General features: G+C 36.9%; 1 protein-coding gene across 3 annotated transcripts in view; it reads left to right on the top strand.

Annotated features, from left to right (window-relative positions):
* The window catches only part of LOC145723930 (protein groucho-like), a 109,530-nt gene that overhangs the window by 82,135 nt on the left and 2,186 nt on the right, over nt 1–25,209 (top strand). For all 3 annotated transcript variants that reach the window (XM_081975501.1, XM_081990643.1, XM_081983156.1), the window contains 6 exons: nt 11,654–11,758; nt 14,573–14,721; nt 19,288–19,662; nt 19,717–20,146; nt 22,304–22,445; nt 22,932–23,233. In XM_081975501.1, coding sequence (XP_081831627.1) covers nt 11,654–11,758; nt 14,573–14,721; nt 19,288–19,662; nt 19,717–20,146; nt 22,304–22,445; nt 22,932–23,233 — 1,503 coding nt within the window. The remainder of the gene's footprint in view (nt 1–11,653; nt 11,759–14,572; nt 14,722–19,287; nt 19,663–19,716; nt 20,147–22,303; nt 22,446–22,931; nt 23,234–25,209) is intronic.

The raw sequence follows: 25,209 nt of genomic DNA, 5'->3' as shown, positions 1-25,209 counted from the left end.
GTGAAGAATGGGAGGGTAAATGCTGGTTAGTAAATAGTTCTTCTAAAGAAGAAGACAGTGGCCTCATTTTCTGTTTGAATCATTGTTGAAACAGAAGAAACCCGAATGATAACGTAGAAATAACCATCAAAGGGAGTACATTAGAAATAATGAGACTTATCTGGGATGGGACCATTCAGTCGATATAAAGGCCAGAATAGAAAAAATAAGAGCAACATTCAATAAAAAATGATGCGCAATCTCAAAACCAGGTTCCGTGTGCTGAGATGTTGTCTTTGGTATATGGTTGTATAGTGCGGAAACATGAACGCTCACAGAGACAACACAAAGAAGGACAAGTCGTACTAAGCCAAAAAGAAATAATGAAAACTGTCAAACAAAGAAAAACAAATTACTTCGGACATATACTGGTAAATACAGTACTCTGTAACTTGAAAGGAAAATAAAGAGACAGAGAGGACCAGCCAGAAGAAGGAATTTATGGCTGAAGAACTTGAGACAATGAGCAAATATGACTTTAGTGGAGTTGTTTCGAGCTGCAGTGGATAAAGTTAGATGGAGAACGTCCGTAGAGGATAAGGCACACCAAGAAGAAGTATATTATCACGAATGGAATATCCACCATAAGAATAATAAATGCACGAGGCAAGGTTTCGAGCAGAATGCACGTAGTGCATCATACCTATTTTTAGCGATTTATGAATGAAGTACCTGAAACAATGAGCAAATATGACTTCCATGGAGTTATTTCAAGCTGCAGTCATTAAGTTAATCTGTTTATTGTAATATTTTCTGCATGTAAAAGGTACCGTTTAAAGCATATTTAGTTATACGCTTATCGTTTAACTTGCTGAGCCAGTGACAGTATTATGAGGCACCTTGTCAATTACATTTTTTTTACTGCTCTATTTGTTACTATTCACTACTTTGTGTTGCATGTGCAAGATATTCCGACTACGTTTGTGCAGATCAGGTAATTACATATCATGAGACTAAAGAGCAAATTCAATGGGGCTTTCGAAATGTTAACACTTTGAATCAGTGAGCAACATTAGACTAGATATAGCAGGACCATTAACCGCTTTCTGTAAAGAGGAAAACATTTCGGTTTGCGGGGCCGTTTCCGAAGGGTCGAAAAGGGGATTTAGGCAGCAGGAAAACCCGGGTCCGAAAATCTCGAAAGCGAAAATCGTAATTAACACGTGCGGGGGCGATCCGAAAGTTAATAGGAAAACCGGCGAAAGCCATTAGCCGATGAGGCAGCCGTTAAAAGGGAGGGGATTTTAATAGAGTGGAAGAGACACCGACGGAGTCGATATTAATTATTCACCGACCTCAAATTGAAAAGTGATTTGCGCCGTTCGGGACCGTGTTTATGCGGCGCTCGGATCGTTTAATCTCACCCCAATTACCCTTTCGGTCTATTCCGATGTCTCCGCCTTGCCCTCCCGATTTACCCGTCTCTGGACCCGAAGCTGTCGATTTTGTTAGGTAATTGGATTCCGAGGGAAGTTAGATGTCGATTCAAGAGGGTGCGTCTGTACTTATTTCCGAAAAGCAGAAAAAACATCTACTTAAACGGATAGAGATTCTAGGAGAAAAGAAAGAAGCCCGGTGGATTAAAAACGGCAAGGGGGAGAGAGAGTGAGGGTGGAAATGAAGATAAAGCCGCCTGGAGACTTACAGTCCCGTCGGCTTTATAAAGAGGGTGAGAAAAAAATTTACTCCAAAGACCCCACTATGTCAAATCGTTCCCAATTTGGCTCGAGTGGGAATTCGAGAAGGGTTTAAATTCCAATAAAGGATTAGCGTGACGGCAGTTTCGAGGGAGATAATGGCCGTAAATTATTTTGCTTGCTGCAAAAAAAAAATCGAGTCACGTTCTCCCCGTATGCCCGAATATTGGTTATTCCGCTCGATCGAGTAATTTATCGGGCCATCGAAGGCGCGCCCGTATATTTCCCTCTAACCGACGGCTGTATTTACGACCAGCAGGTGACACTTGAATGTAGCGACACCTTCACGGGGTTGCCGTATTAATATTTTACGATGCCCCACTTCAGGCTTAAGGTTAAATGCGATGCAGTTTTATAGGTCTAAAAGCAGACGGACGCGATCTAATATTTATTCAACAGTCTTGTCGGACATAAGAAACACGTCTAGACGACCAGAGAAGATCATAAAGATGGACCTCATCAAATCAAAGTTATGCTTCTTGCAAAACTAGAGTGAAGCAACCAATCAGATCAGACATATGTGAAGATTGAGAAAAACTCAGTTGTTGTGACTATAAGATATCCAGCTTTTGAACCATCGTTGAGGGTCTTAGTTGGTTGGATTTGCAATTTTTGGTAGTCGAATATCAGCGCCATGCCAACGTAGTCTCCCCATGCTCTTCTTATTCTATACCATCTTACAATGTCTGGAATGTCATATTAGACTCTGATATCGCTGCTTCTTCTCTTTTGCCCGTAATTGATCTTAACGTTTGGAACTGTACCATTCAAATATCTTGTATTGTTTAGCAGCAGTTTCTAAACTTTTTACTATTCTTCTTGTTATCATACAACATTTTTTGCTTTCTAGTCTAGTTTACATACTTTCCCTGCTTTTCTTCATTACTTGTTTATTCTTCTTCTTGTTCTTCTTCTTATTCTTCTTTCATTCCTGGACATAGGCCTCCCCTTGCTGCTTCCATTCGGATCGGTTCATTGCCATCTGGTGTCATTTTCTTCCCGCTATTTCTTTTATATCGTCGATCCATCGTTTCTGTGGACGACCAGTACTTCCTTTATGTTGCCTTGGACGCCACTGTACTATACGTCTTGTCCATCTGTCATTGTCTTGTCGTATATGCTCTATAACATCGTCGACTTTTGTTCTTCTTCTAATTTACTCGTTCTGAATATGATCTGCTGCTGCTCTTTAAGTCTGCCAACATACAAGTTCTTCCTTCGTACTGCTGATTAAAACTATGTCGTCGGCAAAGCGTAAATTGCTCAGATATCCACCATCCATGCACAGGCACTTTCTGTCCCAATCTAGTCTTCTGAATACGTCCTCAAATGCAAGGGTAAATAACTTAGGGGATAATGTGTCTCCTTGTCGGATGTCTCTGTTAATTGGTATTCGATTGGTTGTTATATCTTCTTGCACTTTAACTGTGATGGTCGCCTCTTTTCAAGTAGATTGGTGTACCTTGATTATTATTGGATTATTGCCCAAAGCTCAACAGAATCAAAAGCCTTTTAACATTTGGCTTTTGATTCTGTTAAGCTTTACTTGTTTTTTTATTCTTTGTTTAATATTCTTTCATTATTCTGTCTTGATTATGTTTTTTTTTTCTTAAAGTTGCTCCAACATCTTTCCAAAACCTGGTTTGAACATGTCCAATTAACATCTGAGTTTTTTAACTGCCACTACTTATACTTACCTCAAAACAATGATTACATCTCGTTCAGTATCACGTCATCTAGCAGTTAAGACCTGCCACACCACGTTAAACCCATAAGATAACTACTTTTTTCCAGTTACATGAATCTTCATTATGGTAACGTACAATCAAATTAAGGTCGAGTGCTTTAACGGCTTTTTCATTAGTCATTCTTCAAGTGCCAGCGAAATAATTAATAATTTAATTTTTTTTTTTTTTCATTTCGCTTCAATCATCATATTTGTGACATAATTGAACGGTTTTTAGTGAGATATTAAGGCTGTCTATACTGGCTTTTACGACCGTTTTCTTCATTATAAAAGCTGGTTTATTATGAGTGAGCACAATTTAATTAACTAAATTATGTTTATGGTTTTATTTAAATTGTGCTATTCCTATTATGGTTGGTTTTTGGGATGGGATAGAGATCAGAAATCATATAAATTTTTATTAGCTGCGGACGTGTTTATTAGTCAAAAAGAATTTAAATGTTATAACCTCACAATAGTGACAACATTCGTTTTGACTGTAACTCCACATGTTCAGTATTTGCATAAATCACAGCACTGATTGTGGTTTGTGATTGGTCAAGAAAAAGCAGCATACTAATCACAAACTATCTACTGTGCTGAGATTTACGGAAATGGGGTGTAATTTTGTGCCTGTTTCAAGTGTCTAACTAGAAACAAATAGTTGTATAAATAATAATATAAAATTAATATTCAACGATTTTGATACAACAGACGTAAAAGTTCAGATGTATTAATTCAACAATATGTAAAATGAGTCTAACTTTACTATTGAAATAACCAGAACTATGTAAATTATGGGATAAAAATGGGTGCCTAGACAACATTGTAACTTAAAGAAATTAAAACAGCAGCATTGCGTTTATCATTTATTTAACATAATTAATTTTGAAAAGCAAACTATAGTCTATCCGGCGAACCTACGGAGTAATAAAATTCGATGGGCGGCAACTTTGGTCGACCCGCATTACACTGTAAAACAGGTACGTAAAAGTGAATCGAGACATGAGACCCGAGAAGTCCTTATATTAGAGAGAGAAGAAGATATTATATTGTAAAACGGACCGGATATAGACCAATACTAATCAACCCCTCCTAATTTTCGCTTTTATTACTCCGTAGGTTTGCCGGATAGACTATAGAACCAATGTAGACGCTAATAGTCACCTGTACTCGTAAAAGTGATTTAGAAACTGATGTGAATTTTAGCCGCCTTCTCTGGAGCTCAGTGTTTTGTATTACTAAAATAGTATATTCAGACTTCTTGAAAACTGAAATGAAATACGAAACGAAGCCTAATTATAACTTTGCAAAACAGAAAACTGACTCAATTCTGAAAACACACTAATTTTATAATAACTATGAAGCTGTTTGGTCAAGCATTCTAAAGCAATGTCCATTTTAGTCTAAATAAACGGAAGAATATATTTCAAAACCATGAAAAAACGAATAATATTATTTGCTGTGCTATGGCCAAAATAACAGGAAAATATGGGATCAGGCGATTTTGTCTCTACTGGGTTTCTGGCAGTTCAAACTTTGACACCGCTTTTCTACTTGACTATACCAAGTTTTGTAGTATTTTTTTAGGTTATTGGATAGGAAATTTAATAAGGATTCAAAAAATTACCATTTTCATCCATTTGTTACCATTTCAGTCATTTTCTCACTCCAAGTGGATGTGATAAGCAATTTGTCTCTGACTGTCGCTCAAAATTTGCAACAATCAGAGTTTTGAAAAGTTTTCTGCTTACAGTGTACAAAACGTGTTTCTAAGATTTATAAAAATTATTTTGACAGTGGTCACGTGACTGCCTAGTCAAATTATCCTCCAAAAACCACGTGATATCTGTCACTAATGTCACAACTCTCAAAAGTTGCGTAGAATTTGGAAGAATTACAGTTCAACTCAGTTGTCTTACAGTTTTTGAAACAAGACGTGTTTTAAGATTTATGTTATTTGGACTGTGGTCACGTGACTGCCTAGCTAAATTATATAAGCACGTGATATGTCACTAAATATCAAAACTGTCAAAATTTGCTTAGAATTTGGAAGAATTTCAGTTTAACACAGTTTTCTTACAGTTTTTGAAGCAAGACGTGTTTCTGAGATTTATGACTGTGGTCACGTGACTGCCCAGCAAAGTTATCCTCCAAAAACCACGTGATATCTGTCACTAATGTCAAAATTCTAAAAAATTGCCTAGAATGAAAGAATTACAGTTTAACCCAGTTTTCTTACAGTTTTTGAAACAAGACGTGTTTCTGAAATTTATTACAGTTATTTTGACAGTGTTCATGTGACTGCCTAACTAAATTATCCTTCAAAAACCACGTGATATCTGTCACTAAATGTCAAAACTGTTAAAATTTGCCTAGAATTTGCAAGAATTGCAGTTAACACAGTTTTCTTACAGTTTTTGAAACAAGACGTGTTTTTAAGATTTATGACAGTTATTTTGCAGCGGTCACGTGACTGCCTAGTTAAATTATCCTCCAAAAACCATGTGATATCTGTCACTAATGTCAAAACCACCTGAAATCTGTCACTAATGTCAAAACTGTCATAATTCGCCTAGAATTCGCAAAAATTACAGTTTAACACAGTTTTCTTACAGTTTTTGAAACAAGACGTGTTTCTGAAATTTATGGCAGTTATTTTGACAGTGGTCACGTGACTGCCTAGCTAAATTATCCTTCAATAACCGCGTGATATCTGTTACTAATGTCAAAACTGTTAAAAGTCGCCTAGAATTTGCAAGAATTACAGTTTAACACAGTTTTCTTACAGTTTTTGAAACAAGACGTGTTTTTAAGATTTATGACAGTTATTTTGCAGCGCTCACGTGACTGCCTAGTTAAATTATCCTCCAAAAACCACGTGATATCTGTCACTATTATCAAAACTGTCAAAATTCGCACAGAATTTGCAAAAATTACAGTTTAACACAGTTTTCTTACAGTTTTTGAAACAAGACGTGTTTCTGAAATTTATGACAGTTATTTTGACAGTGGTCACGTGACTGCCTAGCTAAATTATCCTTCAAAAACCGCGTGATATCTGTTACTAATGTCAAAACTATCAAAATTTGCAAGAATTTCAGTTGAACACAGTTTTTGAAACAAGACGTGTTTTTAAGATCTGTGACAGTTATTTTGACAAATTGTCAATTTGTGTTTTCTAAACAACGTGAGTTTCAGTCTAAATGTAGCAGATTTCGGGCAGAATTAGCCTTTGTAACAGTAATCCGCTCTCTTGACCTACTAATCTACTGAATTGGTTAATGATTCAGTGTGATTTACGTGTAAGTTTCTGGTTATATCCTAAGTTGAACTGAAAATCGTAACCAGTTTTCTCGCAAAACCATATTGTGATATAGACTAGAAACGATCCGGAAACGAATAAAACTCTGAATAGTATCGGATCGATAAAACGAGGTTAAATCGTAACCGCCTTCCACTTGGAAAGAGGAAAGAAGGAAAATCCATCAGGACAAACGAGACGTATACGGACACACGTGACAAAATATTCAGAAAGGCGCAGCCGTTTTATTTGGCGAAGATTCAGACGTTTCACTGACAAAATACGTGTTTCGGTTCCGTACGGTTTTATTTCCCCGACTTGGACAAATTCCCCCAGGAAAATAAAAGGTTCGTCGTCGACTCGAAACGGCGTGTCGGGGAAATTGTTCGGAACACACAAAGGAGGAGGCGAAACTGGGGAGTTTTTTGTTTTCCAAGACAGAGGCGTTCCTAAACAATTCATCCAAAAGTCATTCCTTCCAAAATGACCACTTTCGATTCAGTGTAAATTAGTGCCCGAATTAGATTGAACATCAATAAGGTAGCAAAAGGGTTAAGGTGTAAAGTACCCCACACGTGATTAGTTCCGAGTTGTTCGCCAACACTGTTTATCAAACGGGCTGGAGGGTGGTAACACCCTTCGAAGCGTGAAACAGTGCCCTTTAACCTATTTCCGGGGGGGTGAAGGAGAACGAACGGAAAAACGAGGGAGAGAACCCCAGGCGAGGGCGGATTATTAGTAGCGCGTTTAGGGATCCCGCCGTTGAAGTATCAGAGTAATTAATTAATTCTCCACCGGGCAGGTAAAAATGTTTTCTACACAAAGAAAAATGCCCAGTTCGACGTTGAAATACCGTTCGTATGGTAATACCTGGGCAGGACAGGTGCGTCCTTTTTAATTCAACCTGGAACCAACTTCTTTGTTGGTGGAAGTTGGCCTTTTTATCTTCCATTCACTAGTAAAGTCGGAATAACATCACAATTTCTACAGTCGGTTATCATATCTATCACCTATTCAACAATAATAGAATCTTATTAAGACAATCAACTTAACTTCACTTCTAAACTAAAATCCTTTTCTGTTCTAACTAAACTATAGTCTATCCGGCGAACCTACGGAGTAATAAAAGCGAAAATTAGGAGGACACGTTTACGTACCTGTTTTACAGTGTCATGCGGGTCGACCAAAGTTGCCGCCCATCGAATTTAATTACTCCGTAGGTTCGCCGGATAGACTATAGTATCTTGCTCTTTTAAACTTCACTCAAAACTACAGCAGCATATTAGTTTTACACTAAATTTACCAAAAAAAGAATACTTTCTTTTCTACATCTTTCTACCACTTTTCTCATACTAACTTCATATTTAATCTCATTTGCCTCATAATTCCTCTTTCTGACAGTCACTCTTATTTTCTTCCTCTCATGTCTGTTCTCCATGTTTGGATCTATATTTGTTACACAACAACATGGTGAATACAATCCAAAGACAAGTGAAAGTACATCATTGTTCAGATGAAAAAAACATATAACTTTCTGTTATTTAACTTTACAGAGTCCATATAAACTGTACTTATTCCTAATGTCTATTCGATGATGTCCCTGATATTTGAGATTTAATTTAAATTAGTTTCCTTTTCTACTTGTCCGTAATCATGTTCCTTACAAATTACAAGAGCTTGTTGACTTATCTCATCAATTCTCCTTAAACTCTACTTGTTCTGCCTAATTGATCTCTTCCCTGACTTTCATTCCATTCTTCTTTGCTATTGTTTCAATTTCTTCCTGTCTCAGTTGAAGGAAATTGCCGTTCGTCTTAACTAATTCCTTGATTTGTTCTTCCTGAAGTTTCTTTCCATTTCTCTGCCATCTTTAGCTAAACTCTTTATTTATTTGTTTCCTTTTGCTTCCGTCGTTACATGCTAACTCTCCACACTTTAGCCATGTTTCTCTCGTTATTCTAGTTGATAATAAGTTTCCACACATCTTTTGGTGCTTGAACTGTTCCATTCTTATAATTTCATAAAGTCAGTAAACTCAAACTTTCAGCTTGTTCAAGACTTCGTTTTCCTCGAAAGGAGGCAATAACTTATTACTACTTTAACCCAAAACATTTTTACAACTCTGCTCCATCAGTTATTTTTTTCAAGACCTTTCTTTTAGCTTTTATTAACTATTCCTACGTCCTCTAGATTCAAGCTTGCTCCCTCTCATCCTCACTTGCATTTACTCTCCACGAGTACTTCTCTGGAGAATGGACTCCCTAAAAGTTAAAAAAACTGTTATTTTCCACGTTTTGTGCTTGTTTGGTATAGATTTGGCAAATCTGACAATGCTGCCCAGATGTATCAAATCAAAATTTAAAAAAAAAAATCTCTGTCTTCGGTCCTTCACCCTACGTGAAAATTTGGTGACACATCATGTATTGCTTCTCTTGGCTTCTTCGGCCCAGGTTGCTCGACTCTGCGCCATGTGTGAAGCCTCCAGTTGGTTGTGGCCCACTAGGGTTTTAATTTGGTCTATCCATCTCTTTGGTGATCTTCCACGTGTTCGTCTTCCTTCTATTATCATCAATCTTTCCATCCTCTTCCAATCTCAGCATTGATTGGTTGATTTTTGTGACCAGGCATTCCCCAATTTTTAGTTCTTTGATAATGGAGAGATTTGTTCGGTGTCCATGGTATTCGAAGCGTCTGTCGATATACCCACATTTAAAAGACGCTCATCCTCCTTCAGAGTCCAGGTTTCGGAGCCATACATGGTAATAGGAAAGATGAGGAGATTTGCAATGCACAGTTTAGTGTCCCTCCATATTGAAATCAAATTTTACAACCTCGTATCCAGGCACGGTTTGAACACCAGGTTGATTTTTATGAAGGCGATCTACAATCATTAGAGCGCAATCTACCCATAATCTCCTTTCATTCATCATTCGCACATCTCAGGTTATTTATCCTCGTGTCCTCCACTAACATTCTTCCATTATTCTACCCATAATATATTATGTGTAGGTATTAAATAGGATTGGCGTGAATATACATCCCTGTCTCACTCCTGCGTTGGTTGTTGAAACTATTCTCTGATTTTAGCATTGTTGTTCTCATAGAGTCGTTTGACCAAATATGTAAGGTGAGGTGGAGTGCCCATTTCTAGTTGGATGGTTCAGAGTGTATTCTATTTTACCTTCTCAAATACCTTGGAGTAGTCCACAAAACATAGATACATTTCAATGTTGTATTCTCTCGATTTCTCTATGATCTGTCGAAGATTCAGAATCTGTTGGCACTCATTGATGATGGTCAGGAGTATTTTACTAGGATGAGGATTCAGGATTCATTCCAGGAGATATCTATTCTTAAAGCTGGCACAAGGATAGAATTTGACCACTCATCGGCCCCTTTGCCGGTATTCCAGATTTGTTTGCATATCATATGCATTAGGTTAGGTTAGGTTGTTCTCCGGTGATACCGGCAATTCCTGGAGCCTTGTCGTTTTGAAGCCTTGTTATAGCTCGTTGGACTTCTGTTCTTACTTCCCTGTTTCTTTCAGACCTCCACAGGTCTATGGGATACGTTATAGTATTTCCAAGTCCATTCTGAATAATTTGTGTTTGAGGCTGAAACTCCTTCTCGAGGCTGACTTTCCTGTCAATGCTGGATGAGACAACCGGAACCATTACTCCTAAAGCTGTATGAAGATAATTTGGAAATTTCATACAATTTCATTTCTCTCTCGTTTTCTTACTTTCTTTCTTATACTGTCAGCAGTTCTTATTTCTTTATTCTTGTCTTCTGCTCACTTTACCACTATTTTTCAACCATTCATACGTTCATATTTATCGTAGCAGATTTGACAATTGGTCACATACTCACTTACCAGAAGTACTATGTGATGTTCTGTCTCCGGCAGAGTGTCACTTCTCTTTGTCGAAAACATTGACTTGCAGTGATTCTCTCTTCTTTGCACTGTAAAGCCAAATAAACGTTCCAAAGAAGCACAAAATAACATATTTGTGTAACCGAATATTTACTTTAGTGTGGGACTCACTTAATTGACATTTTTAACTACTTTTCCTAGCCAACAACTTTCATTTAAACTAAATACATTTTTAACTGTTGGCAAACATAAGTAAATATACTTTTCAACCTCACATCTGGTGTGATCACATTTGGCTGGACAAATTAACCGACAACTTTCAACATTTTTTTAAAACACAGTGACATTAAATCGTGGGTCGTTGCTACGCCCCTGGTTTCATAAACTGCGGTAACAGTGTATGTTTAATACCCGTATCAATAGACGGGGGATCGGGCAATATATCCCTTTATGTGTTTGCCAATTTTACTGCTTATATATTCTGGATTTACGCTCCGTCGTGCAAATGACGACCGAAATTTCCAATAAACGTCGGTTTAACCGCACTTAACCGGCATTATTTGGAACTAATCAACATCAAACACATGTTGATTTACGGCATTGTCCGGAATATTTCATTAAGGGGAGTGGTTGGGCTAACGCCTGGGCTTTTGCTACCGCTGGCGACCATCAACCTTTATGTTGTATAAAAAGAGCATGGCGCCAATTAACGCGCTACGCGGTAGGTAATGAGACTATTAATAACAAAAGCAACAAACTAAAATGTGTGTGTATCTAGGATCATTATAGATGGTGCGGATAGCGGTTGTGGAAAATTGACTTGTTTATGAGTCCGAAACGTGTAATTTGGCCCGACGGGTACGAGTGAGATTAGAGATAAGCGCAGGCTACACGCGGTTAATGACAAATTACGACAGAATGCGCGACTATTATTGAATTCTGGTCTTCGTCTATAATAGTTCATCAACGCTTTTTTGATGTAGCATTAGTGTTAATCGCTTTTTTTGTTGCAGAGGAACTCTATATCGCCTGCGGAGCGAGAGAAGTACAGACCGCGCACACCTCAGGAACCCACAGAACTAAAAAAACCTAAAAAGGAAGAGAAAGATCTTGGTCATGTAAGTATTAAATTAGCCCTATATAGAGATAAGCTGTCAAAAAGCAAAAAAGATGGACTTTGACAAAAATCAAGCGTAGTCTGTAGAGCTAAGGAACCTAAGATTCGTTGCCTACTTCTTCAACTACGTAGTTTTTCCTAAGTTGGAGAGTACTTTTCTCATAATCCCGGTGGAAACGTCGATCTATCTTCTCCCCTCTGAGATCCTGCAGATCGTCAGAAGTTGTTCTTTCCTTCCTTGGTCATTGCCCAGCGTATGTTACCTTGTGGTTCCATGATAATGCAAATAATGGTCAAAATTCTTGAAAAAAAAATTGAACAAAGTGTTGGTGGCGCTACTGAATATTGAGAAACCCGGTTCCCAGACTTATTAACCGCTCGCTTAAGCGCCCGCTTCGGTTCGGTTTAGCGGCATCGATTCTTCTTCTTTTTTTCCTCTCGTTGCTCTTGTTGTTCGGTCGTGGTCGAACGGACACGTCGATTTATTAATAAGTCTGGTTTCGCTGTATTACATCATTAAAATCGACGATTCGGAACACTGGAACGTTTAAAATGCAATTTGAAACAAAAAGTCCAAAATTTGTTTAATAGCAGAACAATGAATTACAACAGAAATGTGCTCAGGAATTAAACTAATCTTATTAGTCTTTCAAGGCTGTGCTTAAAGAAAATTTATGAAAGCATGTTTACACTGTAACAATGGTAGGTCCAGCGGAGTACTGAACGGTCCTGCTTCTATAAGGATATATTGTTACATGGGACAAAAGCTTGGACTACAAGAGTAAGAGAATATCTCTCATTAAAATCGACGATTCGGAACACTGGAACATTTAAAATACAATTTGAAACAAAAAGTCCAAAATTTGTTTAATAGCAGAACAATGAATTACAACAGAAATGTGCTCAGGAATTAAACTAATCTTATTAGTCTTTGAAGGCTGTGCTTAAATAAAATTTATGAAAGCATGTTTACACTGTAACAATGGTAGGTCCAGCGGAGTACTGAACGGTCCTGCTTCTATAAGAATATATTGTTACATGGGACACAAGCTTGGACTACAAGAGTAAGAGAATATCTCTCATTAAAATCGACGATTCGGAACACTGGAACGTTTAAAATGCAATTTGAAACAAAAAGTCCAAAATTTCTTTAATAGCAGAACAATGAATTACAACAGAAATGTGCTCAGGAATTAAACTAATCTTATTAGTCTTTGAAGGCTGTGCTTAAAGAAAATTTATGAAAGCATGTTTACACTGTAACAATGGTAGGTCCAGCGGAGTACTGAACGGTTCTGCTTCTATAAGGATATATTGTTACATGGGACACAAGCTTGGACTACAAGAGTAAGAGAATATCTCTCATTAAAATCGACGATTCGGAACATTGGAACGTTTAAAATGCAATTTGAAACAAAAAGTCCAAAATTTGTTTAATAGCAGAACAATGAATTACAACAGAAATGTGCTCAGGAATTAAACTAATCTTATTAGTCTTTGAAGGCTGTGCTTAAAGAAAATTTATGAAAGCATGTTTACACTGTAACAATGGTAGGTCCAGCGGAGTACTGAACGGTCCTGCTTCTATAAGGATGTATTGTTACATGGGACACAAGCTTGGACTACAAAAGTAAGAGAATATCTCTCATTAAAATCGATGATTCGGATCCCTGGAACGTTTAAAATGCAATTTGAAACAAAAAGTCCAAAATTTGTTTAATAGCAGACCAATGAATTACAACAGAAATGTGCTCAGGAATTAAACTAATCTTATTAGTCTTTGAAGGCTGTGCTTAAAGAAAATTTATGAAAGCATGTTTACACTGTAACAATGGTAGGTCCAGCGGAGTACTGAACGGTCCTGCTTCTATAAGGATATATTGTTACATGGGACACAAGCTTGGACTATAAAAGTAAGAGAATATCTCTCATTAAAATCGACGATTCGGAACACTGGAACGTTTAAAATGCAATTTGAAACAAAAAGTCCAAAATTTGTTTAATAGCAGAACAATGAATTACAACAGAAATGTGCTCAGGAATTAAACTAATCTTATTAATCTTTGAAGGCTGTGCTTAAAGAAAATTTATGAAAGCATGTTTACACTGTAACAATGGTAGGTCCAGCGGAGTACTGAACGGTCCTGCTTCTATAAGGATATATTGTTACATGGGACACAAGAGTAAGAGAATAACTCTCAAAGACGCCACACCTGATCCTCAAGCTAATTTGTAACTCCATTAGTTTACTTTTATATAATATTTCTTCTTCTTCATCACAGTCCTGTATATTGCTGATTCTGCCGGTATTCCACTTCCACATCATCTCAATTCTTCGATATGAACTAATCGCAAGAGGCATATGAATGTAAACTAGGTTAACACATCCCAAACGTCTGCTTACGATGTTATCACCACTAAAATCAGTCTTTAAAACACGCGTAATACCAAGGAAGTCATGAAGCGAAAAATTACTTTCCAAACTGCTGCGATAGGACGTTACCTGTACATGATATATAAAGGTACTTGATACCATAAGAAAAAAAAACGAAGACGCAAACATTCGCTTAATCGAAAAGTCTCCAGCCGGGTCCGCGTCGCGTATCTTTACATCTCGTCAGTTGCATGTACCTGCCATGTCTCGCTCTTTTACATGTGCATTCAGATATATGTTACACGGGAACCGGTAAACGGACTCTCGATTTTTATTGCCCTGAGAATTTACATACTGTACGGCGGTATTTGTAACGCGCCGTCAACTTTCGCCAAGAGCGTCGGTTTTTCGATATTAACGTGTTTACCATTGATTTTGCAGCACAGCGACGGGGAGAAAAGCGATCAGGATCTGGTGGTGGACGATGCATCGGAAGACCCGATTTCACCACCCAATGGTACGGTGTCACCGCGGGAAAATGGAATCGACAAGTTACCAAAGAAAGAACATGCCGGTCCACATAGCCCAAGGTAATTATGTTTTATGAAACCGTTATTTCAAATTATTCCGTACAAGAATCTGTGCCAGAGAGATGCTGGCATCATTAGATAGTTTCTGGCAATTGTGAGATAGTTTCTGATAATGTCAGAGTCACTAGATAGATTCAAGCAATTGTGAGATGGTTCCTAGCAACGTCAGATAGATTTTAGCATCACTAAATAGTTCCTGGTAATCTCAGATTGATGCAGGCCTTACTAGATATTTTCTGTGATGCCAGATATATTCTGTCGTTACTAGATAGTTTCTGGAAATTGTAAGGTAGTTCCTGGCAATACCAGAGAGATGCTGGCATTACTAGACAGTTTCTAGCAAGTTTCATATAGATTCCGGCATTACTAAATAGTTTTTGTAACTGTGAGATAGCTCCTAGCAATGTCAGATAGATTCTGGAATCACTAGATAGTTTCTGGCAACTGTGAGATAGTTCCTGGCATTGCCGGATATATTTTAGCGTTACTAGATAGATTCTGGCAATTGTGAGATGGTTCCTAGCAACGTCAGATAGATTTTGGCATCACTAGGTAGTTTCTGGCAACTGTGAGATAGTTCCTGGCATTGCCGGATATATTTTAGCGTTACTAGATAGATTCTGGTAATTATTGTGAGATGGTTCCTAGCAACGTCAGATAGATTTTGGCAACACTAGGTAGTTTCTGGCAATTGTGAGATAGCTCCTAGTAATGTCAGATAGATTCTGGAATCATTAGATAGTTTCTGGCAACTGTGAGATAGTTCCTGGCATTGCCGGATATATTTTAGCGTTACTAGATAGATTCTGGTAATTATTGTGAGATGGTTCCTAGCAACGTCAGATAGATTTTGGCAACACTAGGTAGTTTCTGGCAATTGTGAGATAGCTCCTAGTAATGTCAGATAGATTCTGGAATCATTAGATAGTTTCTGGCAACTGTGAGATAGTTCCTGGCATTGCCGGATATATTTTAGCGTTACTAGATAGATTCTGGTAATTATTGTGAGATGGTTCCTAGCAACGTCAGATAGATTTTGGCAACACTAGGTAGTTTCTGGCAATTGTGAGATAGCTCCTAGTAATGTCAGATAGATTCTGGAATCATTAGATAGTTTCTGGCAACTGTGAGATAGTTCCTGGCATTGCCGGATATATTTTAGCGTTACTAGATAGATTCTGGCAATTCTGAGATGGTTCCTAGCAACGTCAGATAGATTTTGGCATCACTAAATAGTTTCTGGCAATTGTGAGATAGTTCCTGGTAATCCCAGATTAATTCAGGCCTTACTAGATATTTTCTGAAAATGCCAGATATATCCTATCGTTACTAGGTAGTTTCTGGCAATTGTAAGGTAGTTCCTGACAATACCAGAGAAATGCTGGCATTACTAGAGAGTTTCTAACAAGTGTCATATAGATTCTGGCATTACTAAATAGTTTTGGCAATTGTGAGATAGTTCCTAGCAATGTCAGATAGATTCTTCTTGTCTACATAGCTTCTGGAAGTTGTGAGAGAGTGGCTGGCAATGACAGATTGATTCTAGCATTGCTAGGTAGTTTCTGAAAATGCTAGATAGATATTCTATTATTATAAGATAGTTTCTGGCAATTGTGAGATACTTCCTGGCAATGTCAAAAAGATGGTGGCATTATTAGATAGTTTATGGCAATTGTGAGCTTGTTTCTGGCAATTATGAGATAGTTCCTGGCAATGTTTGATTGATTCTGGCCGCATTACATAATAGTTTCTGGCCATGCCAGATATATTTAATTATTATAAGATAGTTTCTGGCAATTGTGAGATTTTGACATTACTAGATAGATTCTGGCATTACTAGATGGTTTATGGTAATTGTTTGATAGTTTCTGACAGATCAGATCAGTTTAGATGGAGAGTGAAACTCCTGAACTGACAATTAATTTATCTTCTCTAAACTTTCAGAGATTTTGAAAATAAATTCTTCAAATTTTCATTTATTCGCTGTTTTGGTTTCTCCAACAATCCTATATTTGCTTATTTGTAAGAAAAGCTATAATCCATCCGTTTTTATGCCACACAGACGTGGAACCCATTACTCAAACTAATTTAAAATTCCACTGTAAATTAAACCAATAAGTTTAAGGTTACACTTCGAGCCAATGTTAACAAATTCCCAAATATTTTCAACAACACCGATTCTGCTTATATCCGACACGTTAATAATTAAAAAAGGTGTCTAAAAACGTGTTTCCTTACGGCAATACATTGAATAAAACTTTATAAGGCAAACAACACTTGTCGCGGATGTTTACGCAAGCATTAATTATTGCTTGTCGCAACGTATTTGACTTTTGTTCGTTTATTCAAATATTTTCAAATACACCTACTTGGTAGACTGTGCTAGAGGGACTAGTTCGGGTTAGACCGGAGGTCATGGTCACCAATCTGCTGTCTACAACCATGTATATTCAAATAATTTCGAAAACCTTGTTGATTCTCTACTATCCACATTAGTATGATGAGTATGAACGCAACAGTAGTCAGTTATTTGGCTGCTAACTATGGTTTAATAAGTGTTAATCAAATCTTCTATAGCAACAATCAATCTTACAGATCCAGATAATACTGGATTTCTGCTCTCTTTTCTTTTTCTTGTCTGGAAAACTGACATTCTGTCATTTGCTGATCAATCGTGATTAGGACACAGTTTGGGACTTTTTCAAACCATTTCCAACACCGGAAGAGTTGTCTTTGCTGCTCAGTCATTTTTTGGATTAGAACTTTAGCAGCAAATCTTTAGCTTTTTTGCTGTCACGACGTTGAATTCAGGTTAGAATTAAGGTAGAATCTCCACTTAAGATTGCATCCTTTTTTTTAAGCAAAATCACCATTACGAAATGATGATGATGAGCATTTTTGAAGGTGTCTTTGCTTTTTGCAGATCTCTGTATTTATGTGTTAGATGAGAAAGTCTCTTCCTTATCGTTTATCCAGATATCCTTTTCCACCTAGTTGGAATAATCGTTTTCTGGTTGGGTAGTGCTTTGTGATTAGGTCAAGGCATTTCTTAGTGGTTTCTGTTCCAAATTTGGGTGCTTTTTGCCTTTGTTTTAGTTATAGTCTATCTTATGTCTTCTCTAGAATCTATATCTTCTACATTTTCTTCATTGTTTTGCTCTACTGGCAAGGCTTTTACTCATTTCATCTCTGCCCCATAAACTTCCTTTTTGGATTATCTACTATAATCTTTATGATGGTGGTGATCTTGTCAAATATTGAAAATGATATTTAACAACTGTTCTAATGCATATGATTATTTTAAAATTTTAACAAAACTATTACTATACTACTTTACGGTCTGATTCTCACTTTCTCGACTACCTACTGATTTGGCTTCCAAGAGAGCCAGTATAGCATTTGAGATGTAGTCAAGCATTTTCTAGAGACACTTTAATTAAAAAGCACTTAGCCATTATACTTTTAAATCTGATTTAATTACAAAGTGGTTTTTACGATAATTGTAAAGTAGTAGTCAATTACGGCCTATTTAAAGTAAAACCGATAAATATTTGTTTATACTTTTCACAGAGAGAAGGCTATTACTATTTGATTCTTATCAAATATATCGAAAGTTTGCACAGCTGCCTAACACGTTAAAATGCAATTAGGGAAGAAATTAACTACCCTTTATATGAATTTTGGAAAAATGTTCTAAAATCAGTTTAAAATTGTGAATTTTTTTTAGTCAACTAACAAAAATACGTTAGGAGATTTAGGTTGGCACTACTGATAATGCCCAATTATTATCACACAATTGCTAAAGTGCTTCAAAGCGCATTTTACTACTATTCTATGTCATTATGAGGAAATACACACTCTGGCGGTGTTTTTTTTACAAAAAAAATCCTAATAAACTAAATCTGCTGAAGCACTCACTCAATCATCATTTACACTTGTAAGTCTACTTAACCGCCTTGATAAAATACTTGGCAATTCCACTAGAAAAAGTAAAATTTGCCACAACAAAATCATCACTTATAATGTGAAAGATAAGGTTCGATTGGTAATTACTGTAGAGTTAAAGTGAATGTTCTCGATAGACTAGAGCCGACAACACTTTATCAATGTTCTGCTATTCAAAGAAAAGTTCATCCGTTTGCAAGCTTACGACTGATTTGTAATAAAGGAACTAGTGAAGGCAGTTTTGAAATTAATACTGTTTTGTAGTATCATTGAAGTTTCTCTGATAAATTTACTTAAAATAGATTAAGTTTAGTGAAGTTTATCGTCTGATCTGCAAAAGTTTCAACCAAACTTTTACTACAAAATGCAAAGTACCATATAGCTTTTTACACAGGCAAAGTGTTATTCGTTTTCAGTTACCTTATCAAATTAGTTAGGTTGGGTTATGTATTATATCTCTGGGAATACTCAAAATTTTATTCAACTCCAAATTAAGTTCCAACTTAAACTTCCTTGTATCTCTTCCCTGTTTAGCTGATGAAAATAATGGAGTTATTACTGAAAATTTTAAAATATGGACTATATTAGCGAAGCTTTATTAAAGTGTTATTTTTTATTTAGATCGGGTACGTCAAGCAACGCATCAACTCCATCAACCAAAAAAATGGAAGACAAACCACCGACACCCATCTCAAAATCGGTCACTCCGACGTCAGTAGCTGGTTCGGCATCAGGAAGCAGCGCTATGAAGTCAGTATCCAAGCCTGCAGCGCTAGGCCAGTACCCGCCTTACCTGGGAATTCCAAATGGGGCTCCACCACACGAATTGCAAGCCGCAGCTGCAGCTGCCGGAGCTGGATACGGAGCTCTTCACAATAACATCCCACCCGGCCTTAACAACTACCCGCGACCAGCTCTACAAGTGGGCTACGATCCACACTCACAAATGCGAGCGCCTGTAGTTCCCAGTTTAGGCGGGATACCTGGTGGTAAACCGTAAGTATTTCGTACTTTAGCGGAGCACCGTCATTGATTTTGGAACATTTGTAGGGCCTACTCGTTTCATGTGAGTGCAGACGGACAAATGCAACCTGTCCCTTTTCCCCCGGACGCCTTGGTTGGGCCAGGCATACCACGGCACGCACGCCAAATCAACACTCTGGGTCATGGTGAGGTGGTGTGCGCAGTTACAATATCCAATCCAACCAAGTACGTGTACACCGGAGGCAAAGGTTGCGTGAAAGTGTGGGATATCAGCCAGCCGGGATCGAAAAGCCCAGTGTCTCAGTTGGACTGTTTGCAACGTGATAATTACATTAGATCGGTCAAATTGTTACCGGATGGCAGAACGCTGATAGTGGGTGGCGAAGCTAGTAATTTGTCAATATGGGATCTTGCCAGTCCTACACCTCGTATTAAAGCTGAATTGACTTCTAGCGCCCCGGCATGTTATGCCTTAGCTATTAGTCCCGATTCAAAGGTGAGAATTGGTTTTCTGGTATTCCTTTTTCTGAGTGATGAACTGACATTGTATGTAATTATTCGTAATAGTTATATTTCCTTTTGTCGCTTAAAATATGTACTTTGTTAAGGCTGTTTCTTGCTCTACAGTGACTAAGTTTCTTATGAAAATCATACGTGATCATTGTTTGAATTGTAAACTCTTCTATACTTCTGTACAGAATGCGAGGTACTGAGAAACTATCTCTCCTAGGAGATTAACCTAATTAAACAATAGTCCATTAGTTGGTGGTAAACTGGAGCCGGATTATAAAAAAGACCATTGGGTCTTCTTGAATTTTCGATCATTGTAGACTACCGAAATCTGCAGCTTATCAAAAATAACTTATGCTGAAATTGTATCTAAAATTGATAATTTCTTTTGAGGAATTGAACTTTTAATGCTTCTATATCTCTACTGACATTTTGCAATTTGAAAATCCCCATAAGCTTCTGGAATCTTTGTGGAAAAACCGCTCAATATTACTAAAAACCTCTCCAAATTGCCGAAGGCTTGTAGAATCATTGTGGGAATGCTTGAGACTCTCCAATATTACTAAAAGCCTTTCCAAATTGCCAAAGGCCCTTAGAATGGTTTTGACAGCACCAGAGAATTCTAAATACTACTAAAAAGTCTTCATAAGTTTTTTCTGTTAATGCCCAAAGCCTCCAAAAATCTTCTAAACCTTCAAAGATTTTATAAAATTACCAGAGGCTTCTAGAATCATTGTAGAAATGCCAAATTGTTTCAAAGACCCATTAAATTATTTCGACAGTGCCAGAGGATTCTAAATACTACTAAAACCATCCATTATTTTTCTTTAAATGCTTCAGATCTCTCAAAATATCAGTCATGAGTAATTGTCAGAGGCCTCTAGAATCATTGTGAAATTGGCTAAACCTTCCCAATGTTACTAAAAAATATGATCTTCTTACACTAGTAATAATTATAAACGATCTTGCTTATTAGCTCTACGATCTTTTCCCACCGCTTGATTAGGTTTTTTCAAATTGAGAACTTATAGAAAAGATGCACTTTTGTCTTCGTGTTATCACCCTTAATCATTTGTGCTTTACATTATGTAGTTATAACCATAAATCTGTAATAAGATTCTAGATTTTGTTGGATATCCAATTAATTTTTTTTGTCTGTATCACTCTTTTAGGAATATAGAATGTTAATAACATACAAATATCAAAGTAAAAATTTCTAATTTAGAAAGATAACTGCTATATCTCTAAATATATACAGTGTGTTATATTAGAAAGGAAGAATATTTTAATTCTTGCTTCATCACCTTCATATTTCGCCTCCTAAAACGAACTTTTACATTAAGTCTCTCTACTCTGGAGCTCCAGAATTATGCATTTTATTAGATCTACGATTCAAAAAGCAGAGTAAGGATTTATTGAATGGCGATTGTCGAAAATAGTTGGTAATTCTCCCAAAAAATGTGAAACAAATAAGAAATAAGGATAATTACCCGAGACTCGTGTTAATAATAATCAAAATATCAATTTTATTAACAAAATTTTAAAATTAACAAGTATTTCTCAATGAATTAATTCAAATCGATTTCCTGGCAGTCCTTTCCTGTTTGTTGATGTTTTCGTTATAGAAAGTTCACAAATTAATCATTACAGTTTCCAATATTCTTACGATTTATCAATTGTAATATTAATATTCTGTTTAATCTCCTGGTGCATTTCGAAGGAATTTAATTATATGATCCAGTCTATAAAGAAATTGACGGTTACGTATAAGTTATTTGAACATTTTTTTGTACTGGATTTTGAAGAAATAAGTTAAAACAGAAAAAAGTCGACTAATTAATATTTAATTCAATATTTATATGGCATTACAGAGTTATAGTACTTTTTTGTTTATTTGCCTCCAGTTTGTTATTAAATGCTCATATTCAGAAATGCTCCACTCTAATAATTACAAAATAATTGCTCAATAGTTTGTCCACGTTTTAAGCTACTGTAATCAACTAATATATTTTTGCTGTCAATACCAATTTGTGGTAAACATACTCTATGTAATGCTCTGATACATCATTTACTTGTCTTTGTTGTAAATTACTAGTTATATTACTTTCTATTCAGTCTCTAATTTTACTTTTTATTTATATAGGTTTGCTTTAGCTGTTGCTCAGATGGTAATATTGCAGTATGGGATCTACACAATCAAACTCTAGTAAGGCAATTCCAAGGTCACACAGATGGCGCCTCTTGTATCGATATTTCCGCCGATGGAACGAAATTATGGACAGGAGGTACGTCACAACTAATATATAAGCTTATATCAAAGAGGTTATAATTGTATAAAGAGGAAGAAAAGTTTTCATATTTGACAGGCTTTGTTGATCTTAGATCTTGAAATAGTTATTTTACTAACAAGTGTGGAAAATAATACTTTCCTGTATAAATCCTCCTGTATCAGGAAAAGTCTTTTCAAAACCAGATTTAAATTTACAGTAGCTGTCCTGTCTATTTGACGATTCCATGATCTGTTTGCATGAAACCAGTTTAAAGGACAAAATATTGATCACACTTTGCCGTATTAGAGCCGGAAAGTAACTCTGCCACACTAGTGCAGAAAAGCAAACTTCCACTTCCACAAAAAATTACTGGGGTGCTTGAACCCCAGTGGAAAATTAATGCAATTACTTTCTTGCTGTTTCACTACTTTTTATACAATTATTAGCTCTTTGCTTGCTGAATTGTAGAATAAAATTTAAGATGTATCTGTGACATTTCAGGTCTTGACAATACTGTACGAAGTTGGGACTTACGCGAAGGTCGACAACTCCAGCAACACGACTTTAGTTCGCAGATATTTTCGCTTGGTTATTGTCCGACTGGGGAATGGCTCGCCGTCGGCATGGAGAATTCCAACGTTGAAGTTCTCCATGCCAATAAACCGGACAAATATCAGCTGCATCTGCACGAAAGTTGCGTTCTCAGTTTAAGATTTGCCGCGTGCGGTAAATGGTTCGTGTCAACAGGGAAAGACAATCTGTTGAACGCTTGGAGGACGCCTTATGGGGCTAGTATTTTCCAGGTATGTACTGTACTCTGTTTCTGAAGTAGGTAATGTAGTCATATCTAATGCTCAAAGTATTATCATTGAAAATTATTTCCTATGGGTTGTTATATCTGATGAAGCTAAGAAAGTTCAGATAGTAATTAAAAAGAAAGAAGTTGTTAAGATGTAACCGGTAACAGAAAAGACAGATACAATCTGAATCATTGAAATGCATTTGCCGAGTTTCTTCTTCTTCTATGTCAGCCATTATTCATCCACTCCTGGACATTCTGTCTTGTGTAGTTTGTATCCAATGTCGACCTGCCACTCTCCTGATATTCTCGAGCCATCGTTTCTGAGGTCTTCCGACCTTTCTTTGGTTTCCATATTGTGATCTTTATGGTCCATCTTTCTTGTCGAAATCTTATCTCTAAGCAAAATTTCTAGCATAGCTCTCTGTGTTGTTCTTGATAGTCTTGCGCTTCTCTCTATCGTGTCTAAGCTGTTCTATGCTACTGGAAGTATGCATGATTCATATACTTTCCTTTTTTAAGGTAATGGAGATGGTTCTGTCTTTTAGAATATGAGGGAGATTTCCAAATGCCGCCCAAGTCAGACCAATCCTTCTATTTAGTCCTGCGGTCTGGATTTCTTTGTCCACTTTTATATTGTGATCCAGTAGACATGAGATTTTCCACAATTCTATATTCTATGATAATATCTGTTGTTGTATTGCTCATTATCTTGGTTTTACTTAACCTCATTGACATCACTCGGAATTAAAACTGTATCGTCTGCAAAGCGCAGCGCCTTTTTTAGTTTAATAAACCAAAAATACTTTGAAAAGCTGTCTAGAATGAGGGTTAAAGATTGAGTTTAAATGAAAATAAGCATTTTATGGTTATACGTATGCATTTCATCTCACTGCATTTGTTAGCTGGAATTTTCTTCTTCGAATGCCTACCCATTCACTGGATGTTGGCGACAATCTCTCCCTCTCTCTGGCGGTATGGACAAGTTCCTCTATTGATTGTTAGCTGGAATAATTTTATAATACATTTCTTCATATGGTGATACTAGTTAACTAGCAGCAGTAGAAACAACGGGATGATTTCGTTTTTGAAAACGTTTTTGTGGACAACTCCCCAAAAAACTTACCTATTTCTTCTTCTTCTTCTTTGTCAGTCTTTATTTATCCACTGCTGGACATAAGCCTCTTCTAGGTTTCTCCATGTGTCTCTATCTAAAGCAAGTTGGTACCAGTTTCGGCCCACCAACTGCTTGATGTCGTCTAGCCATCTCTTTTGGGGTCTTCCAATGCTCCTTTTTGTTAATTGTGGCCGCCATTTTACTATTGTTCACTTATTGGTGTCCTGTCTTTCTACATATCCAGCTTATCGTCACTTAAGCTCAGCGACACGCTTGATTATGTCTTTTACCTTCATTTCTGTGTTGCACATTTTGTCTTGTAGGCTGATTCCCAGCATGGATTTTTCCATCGTTCTACTATAGGGATGTTTTGGTTTGTGAGAATATATTCCAATTTCTCGTATGCTACCCAGGTCAGTCTCCTAGTTCTCTGGGACGTTTGGTTTTTTTGTCCAATTTAATTAAATGACCTAGCTACACGTAGTCTTCTACAATGTCGAACACGTGATGGTCTATTGCTATAAGTAGGTCATCTCTACTCATGATCTTGGTCTTATTCAGGTTCATATTTACTCCCACGCGCAGGAGCTCTTCATGGAGTTCTTTCATTCTAATCTCTATTTGAAGGGGGTCGCTGCTTATTAACACAATAACATCGGCAAAGCGTAGATGGTTCAAATATACTACGTCTACGTTTATACCTCTTGCTTCCCAGTGCAACTTCTTAAATACAGTTAGAAGCTTATTGGTCGATAGTTTTCATGCATTTATTAAGAAGTATCCTGATACACCTCCTCCCATTTTATTGATCATCATTTCAGTTGTTACCAACTTACCAGCAATACTCTGAAATGTTTGTTCCA

Source organism: Ips typographus, linkage group LG1, assembly GCF_016097725.1.
Source record: "Ips typographus isolate SLU linkage group LG1, UJ_Ityp_2.0, whole genome shotgun sequence".
NCBI classification, from domain to species: Eukaryota; Metazoa; Arthropoda; class Insecta; order Coleoptera; family Curculionidae; genus Ips; species Ips typographus.
The sequence above is the reverse complement of the archived record's forward strand: the minus strand, read 5'-3'. Positions and strand labels throughout refer to the sequence as shown.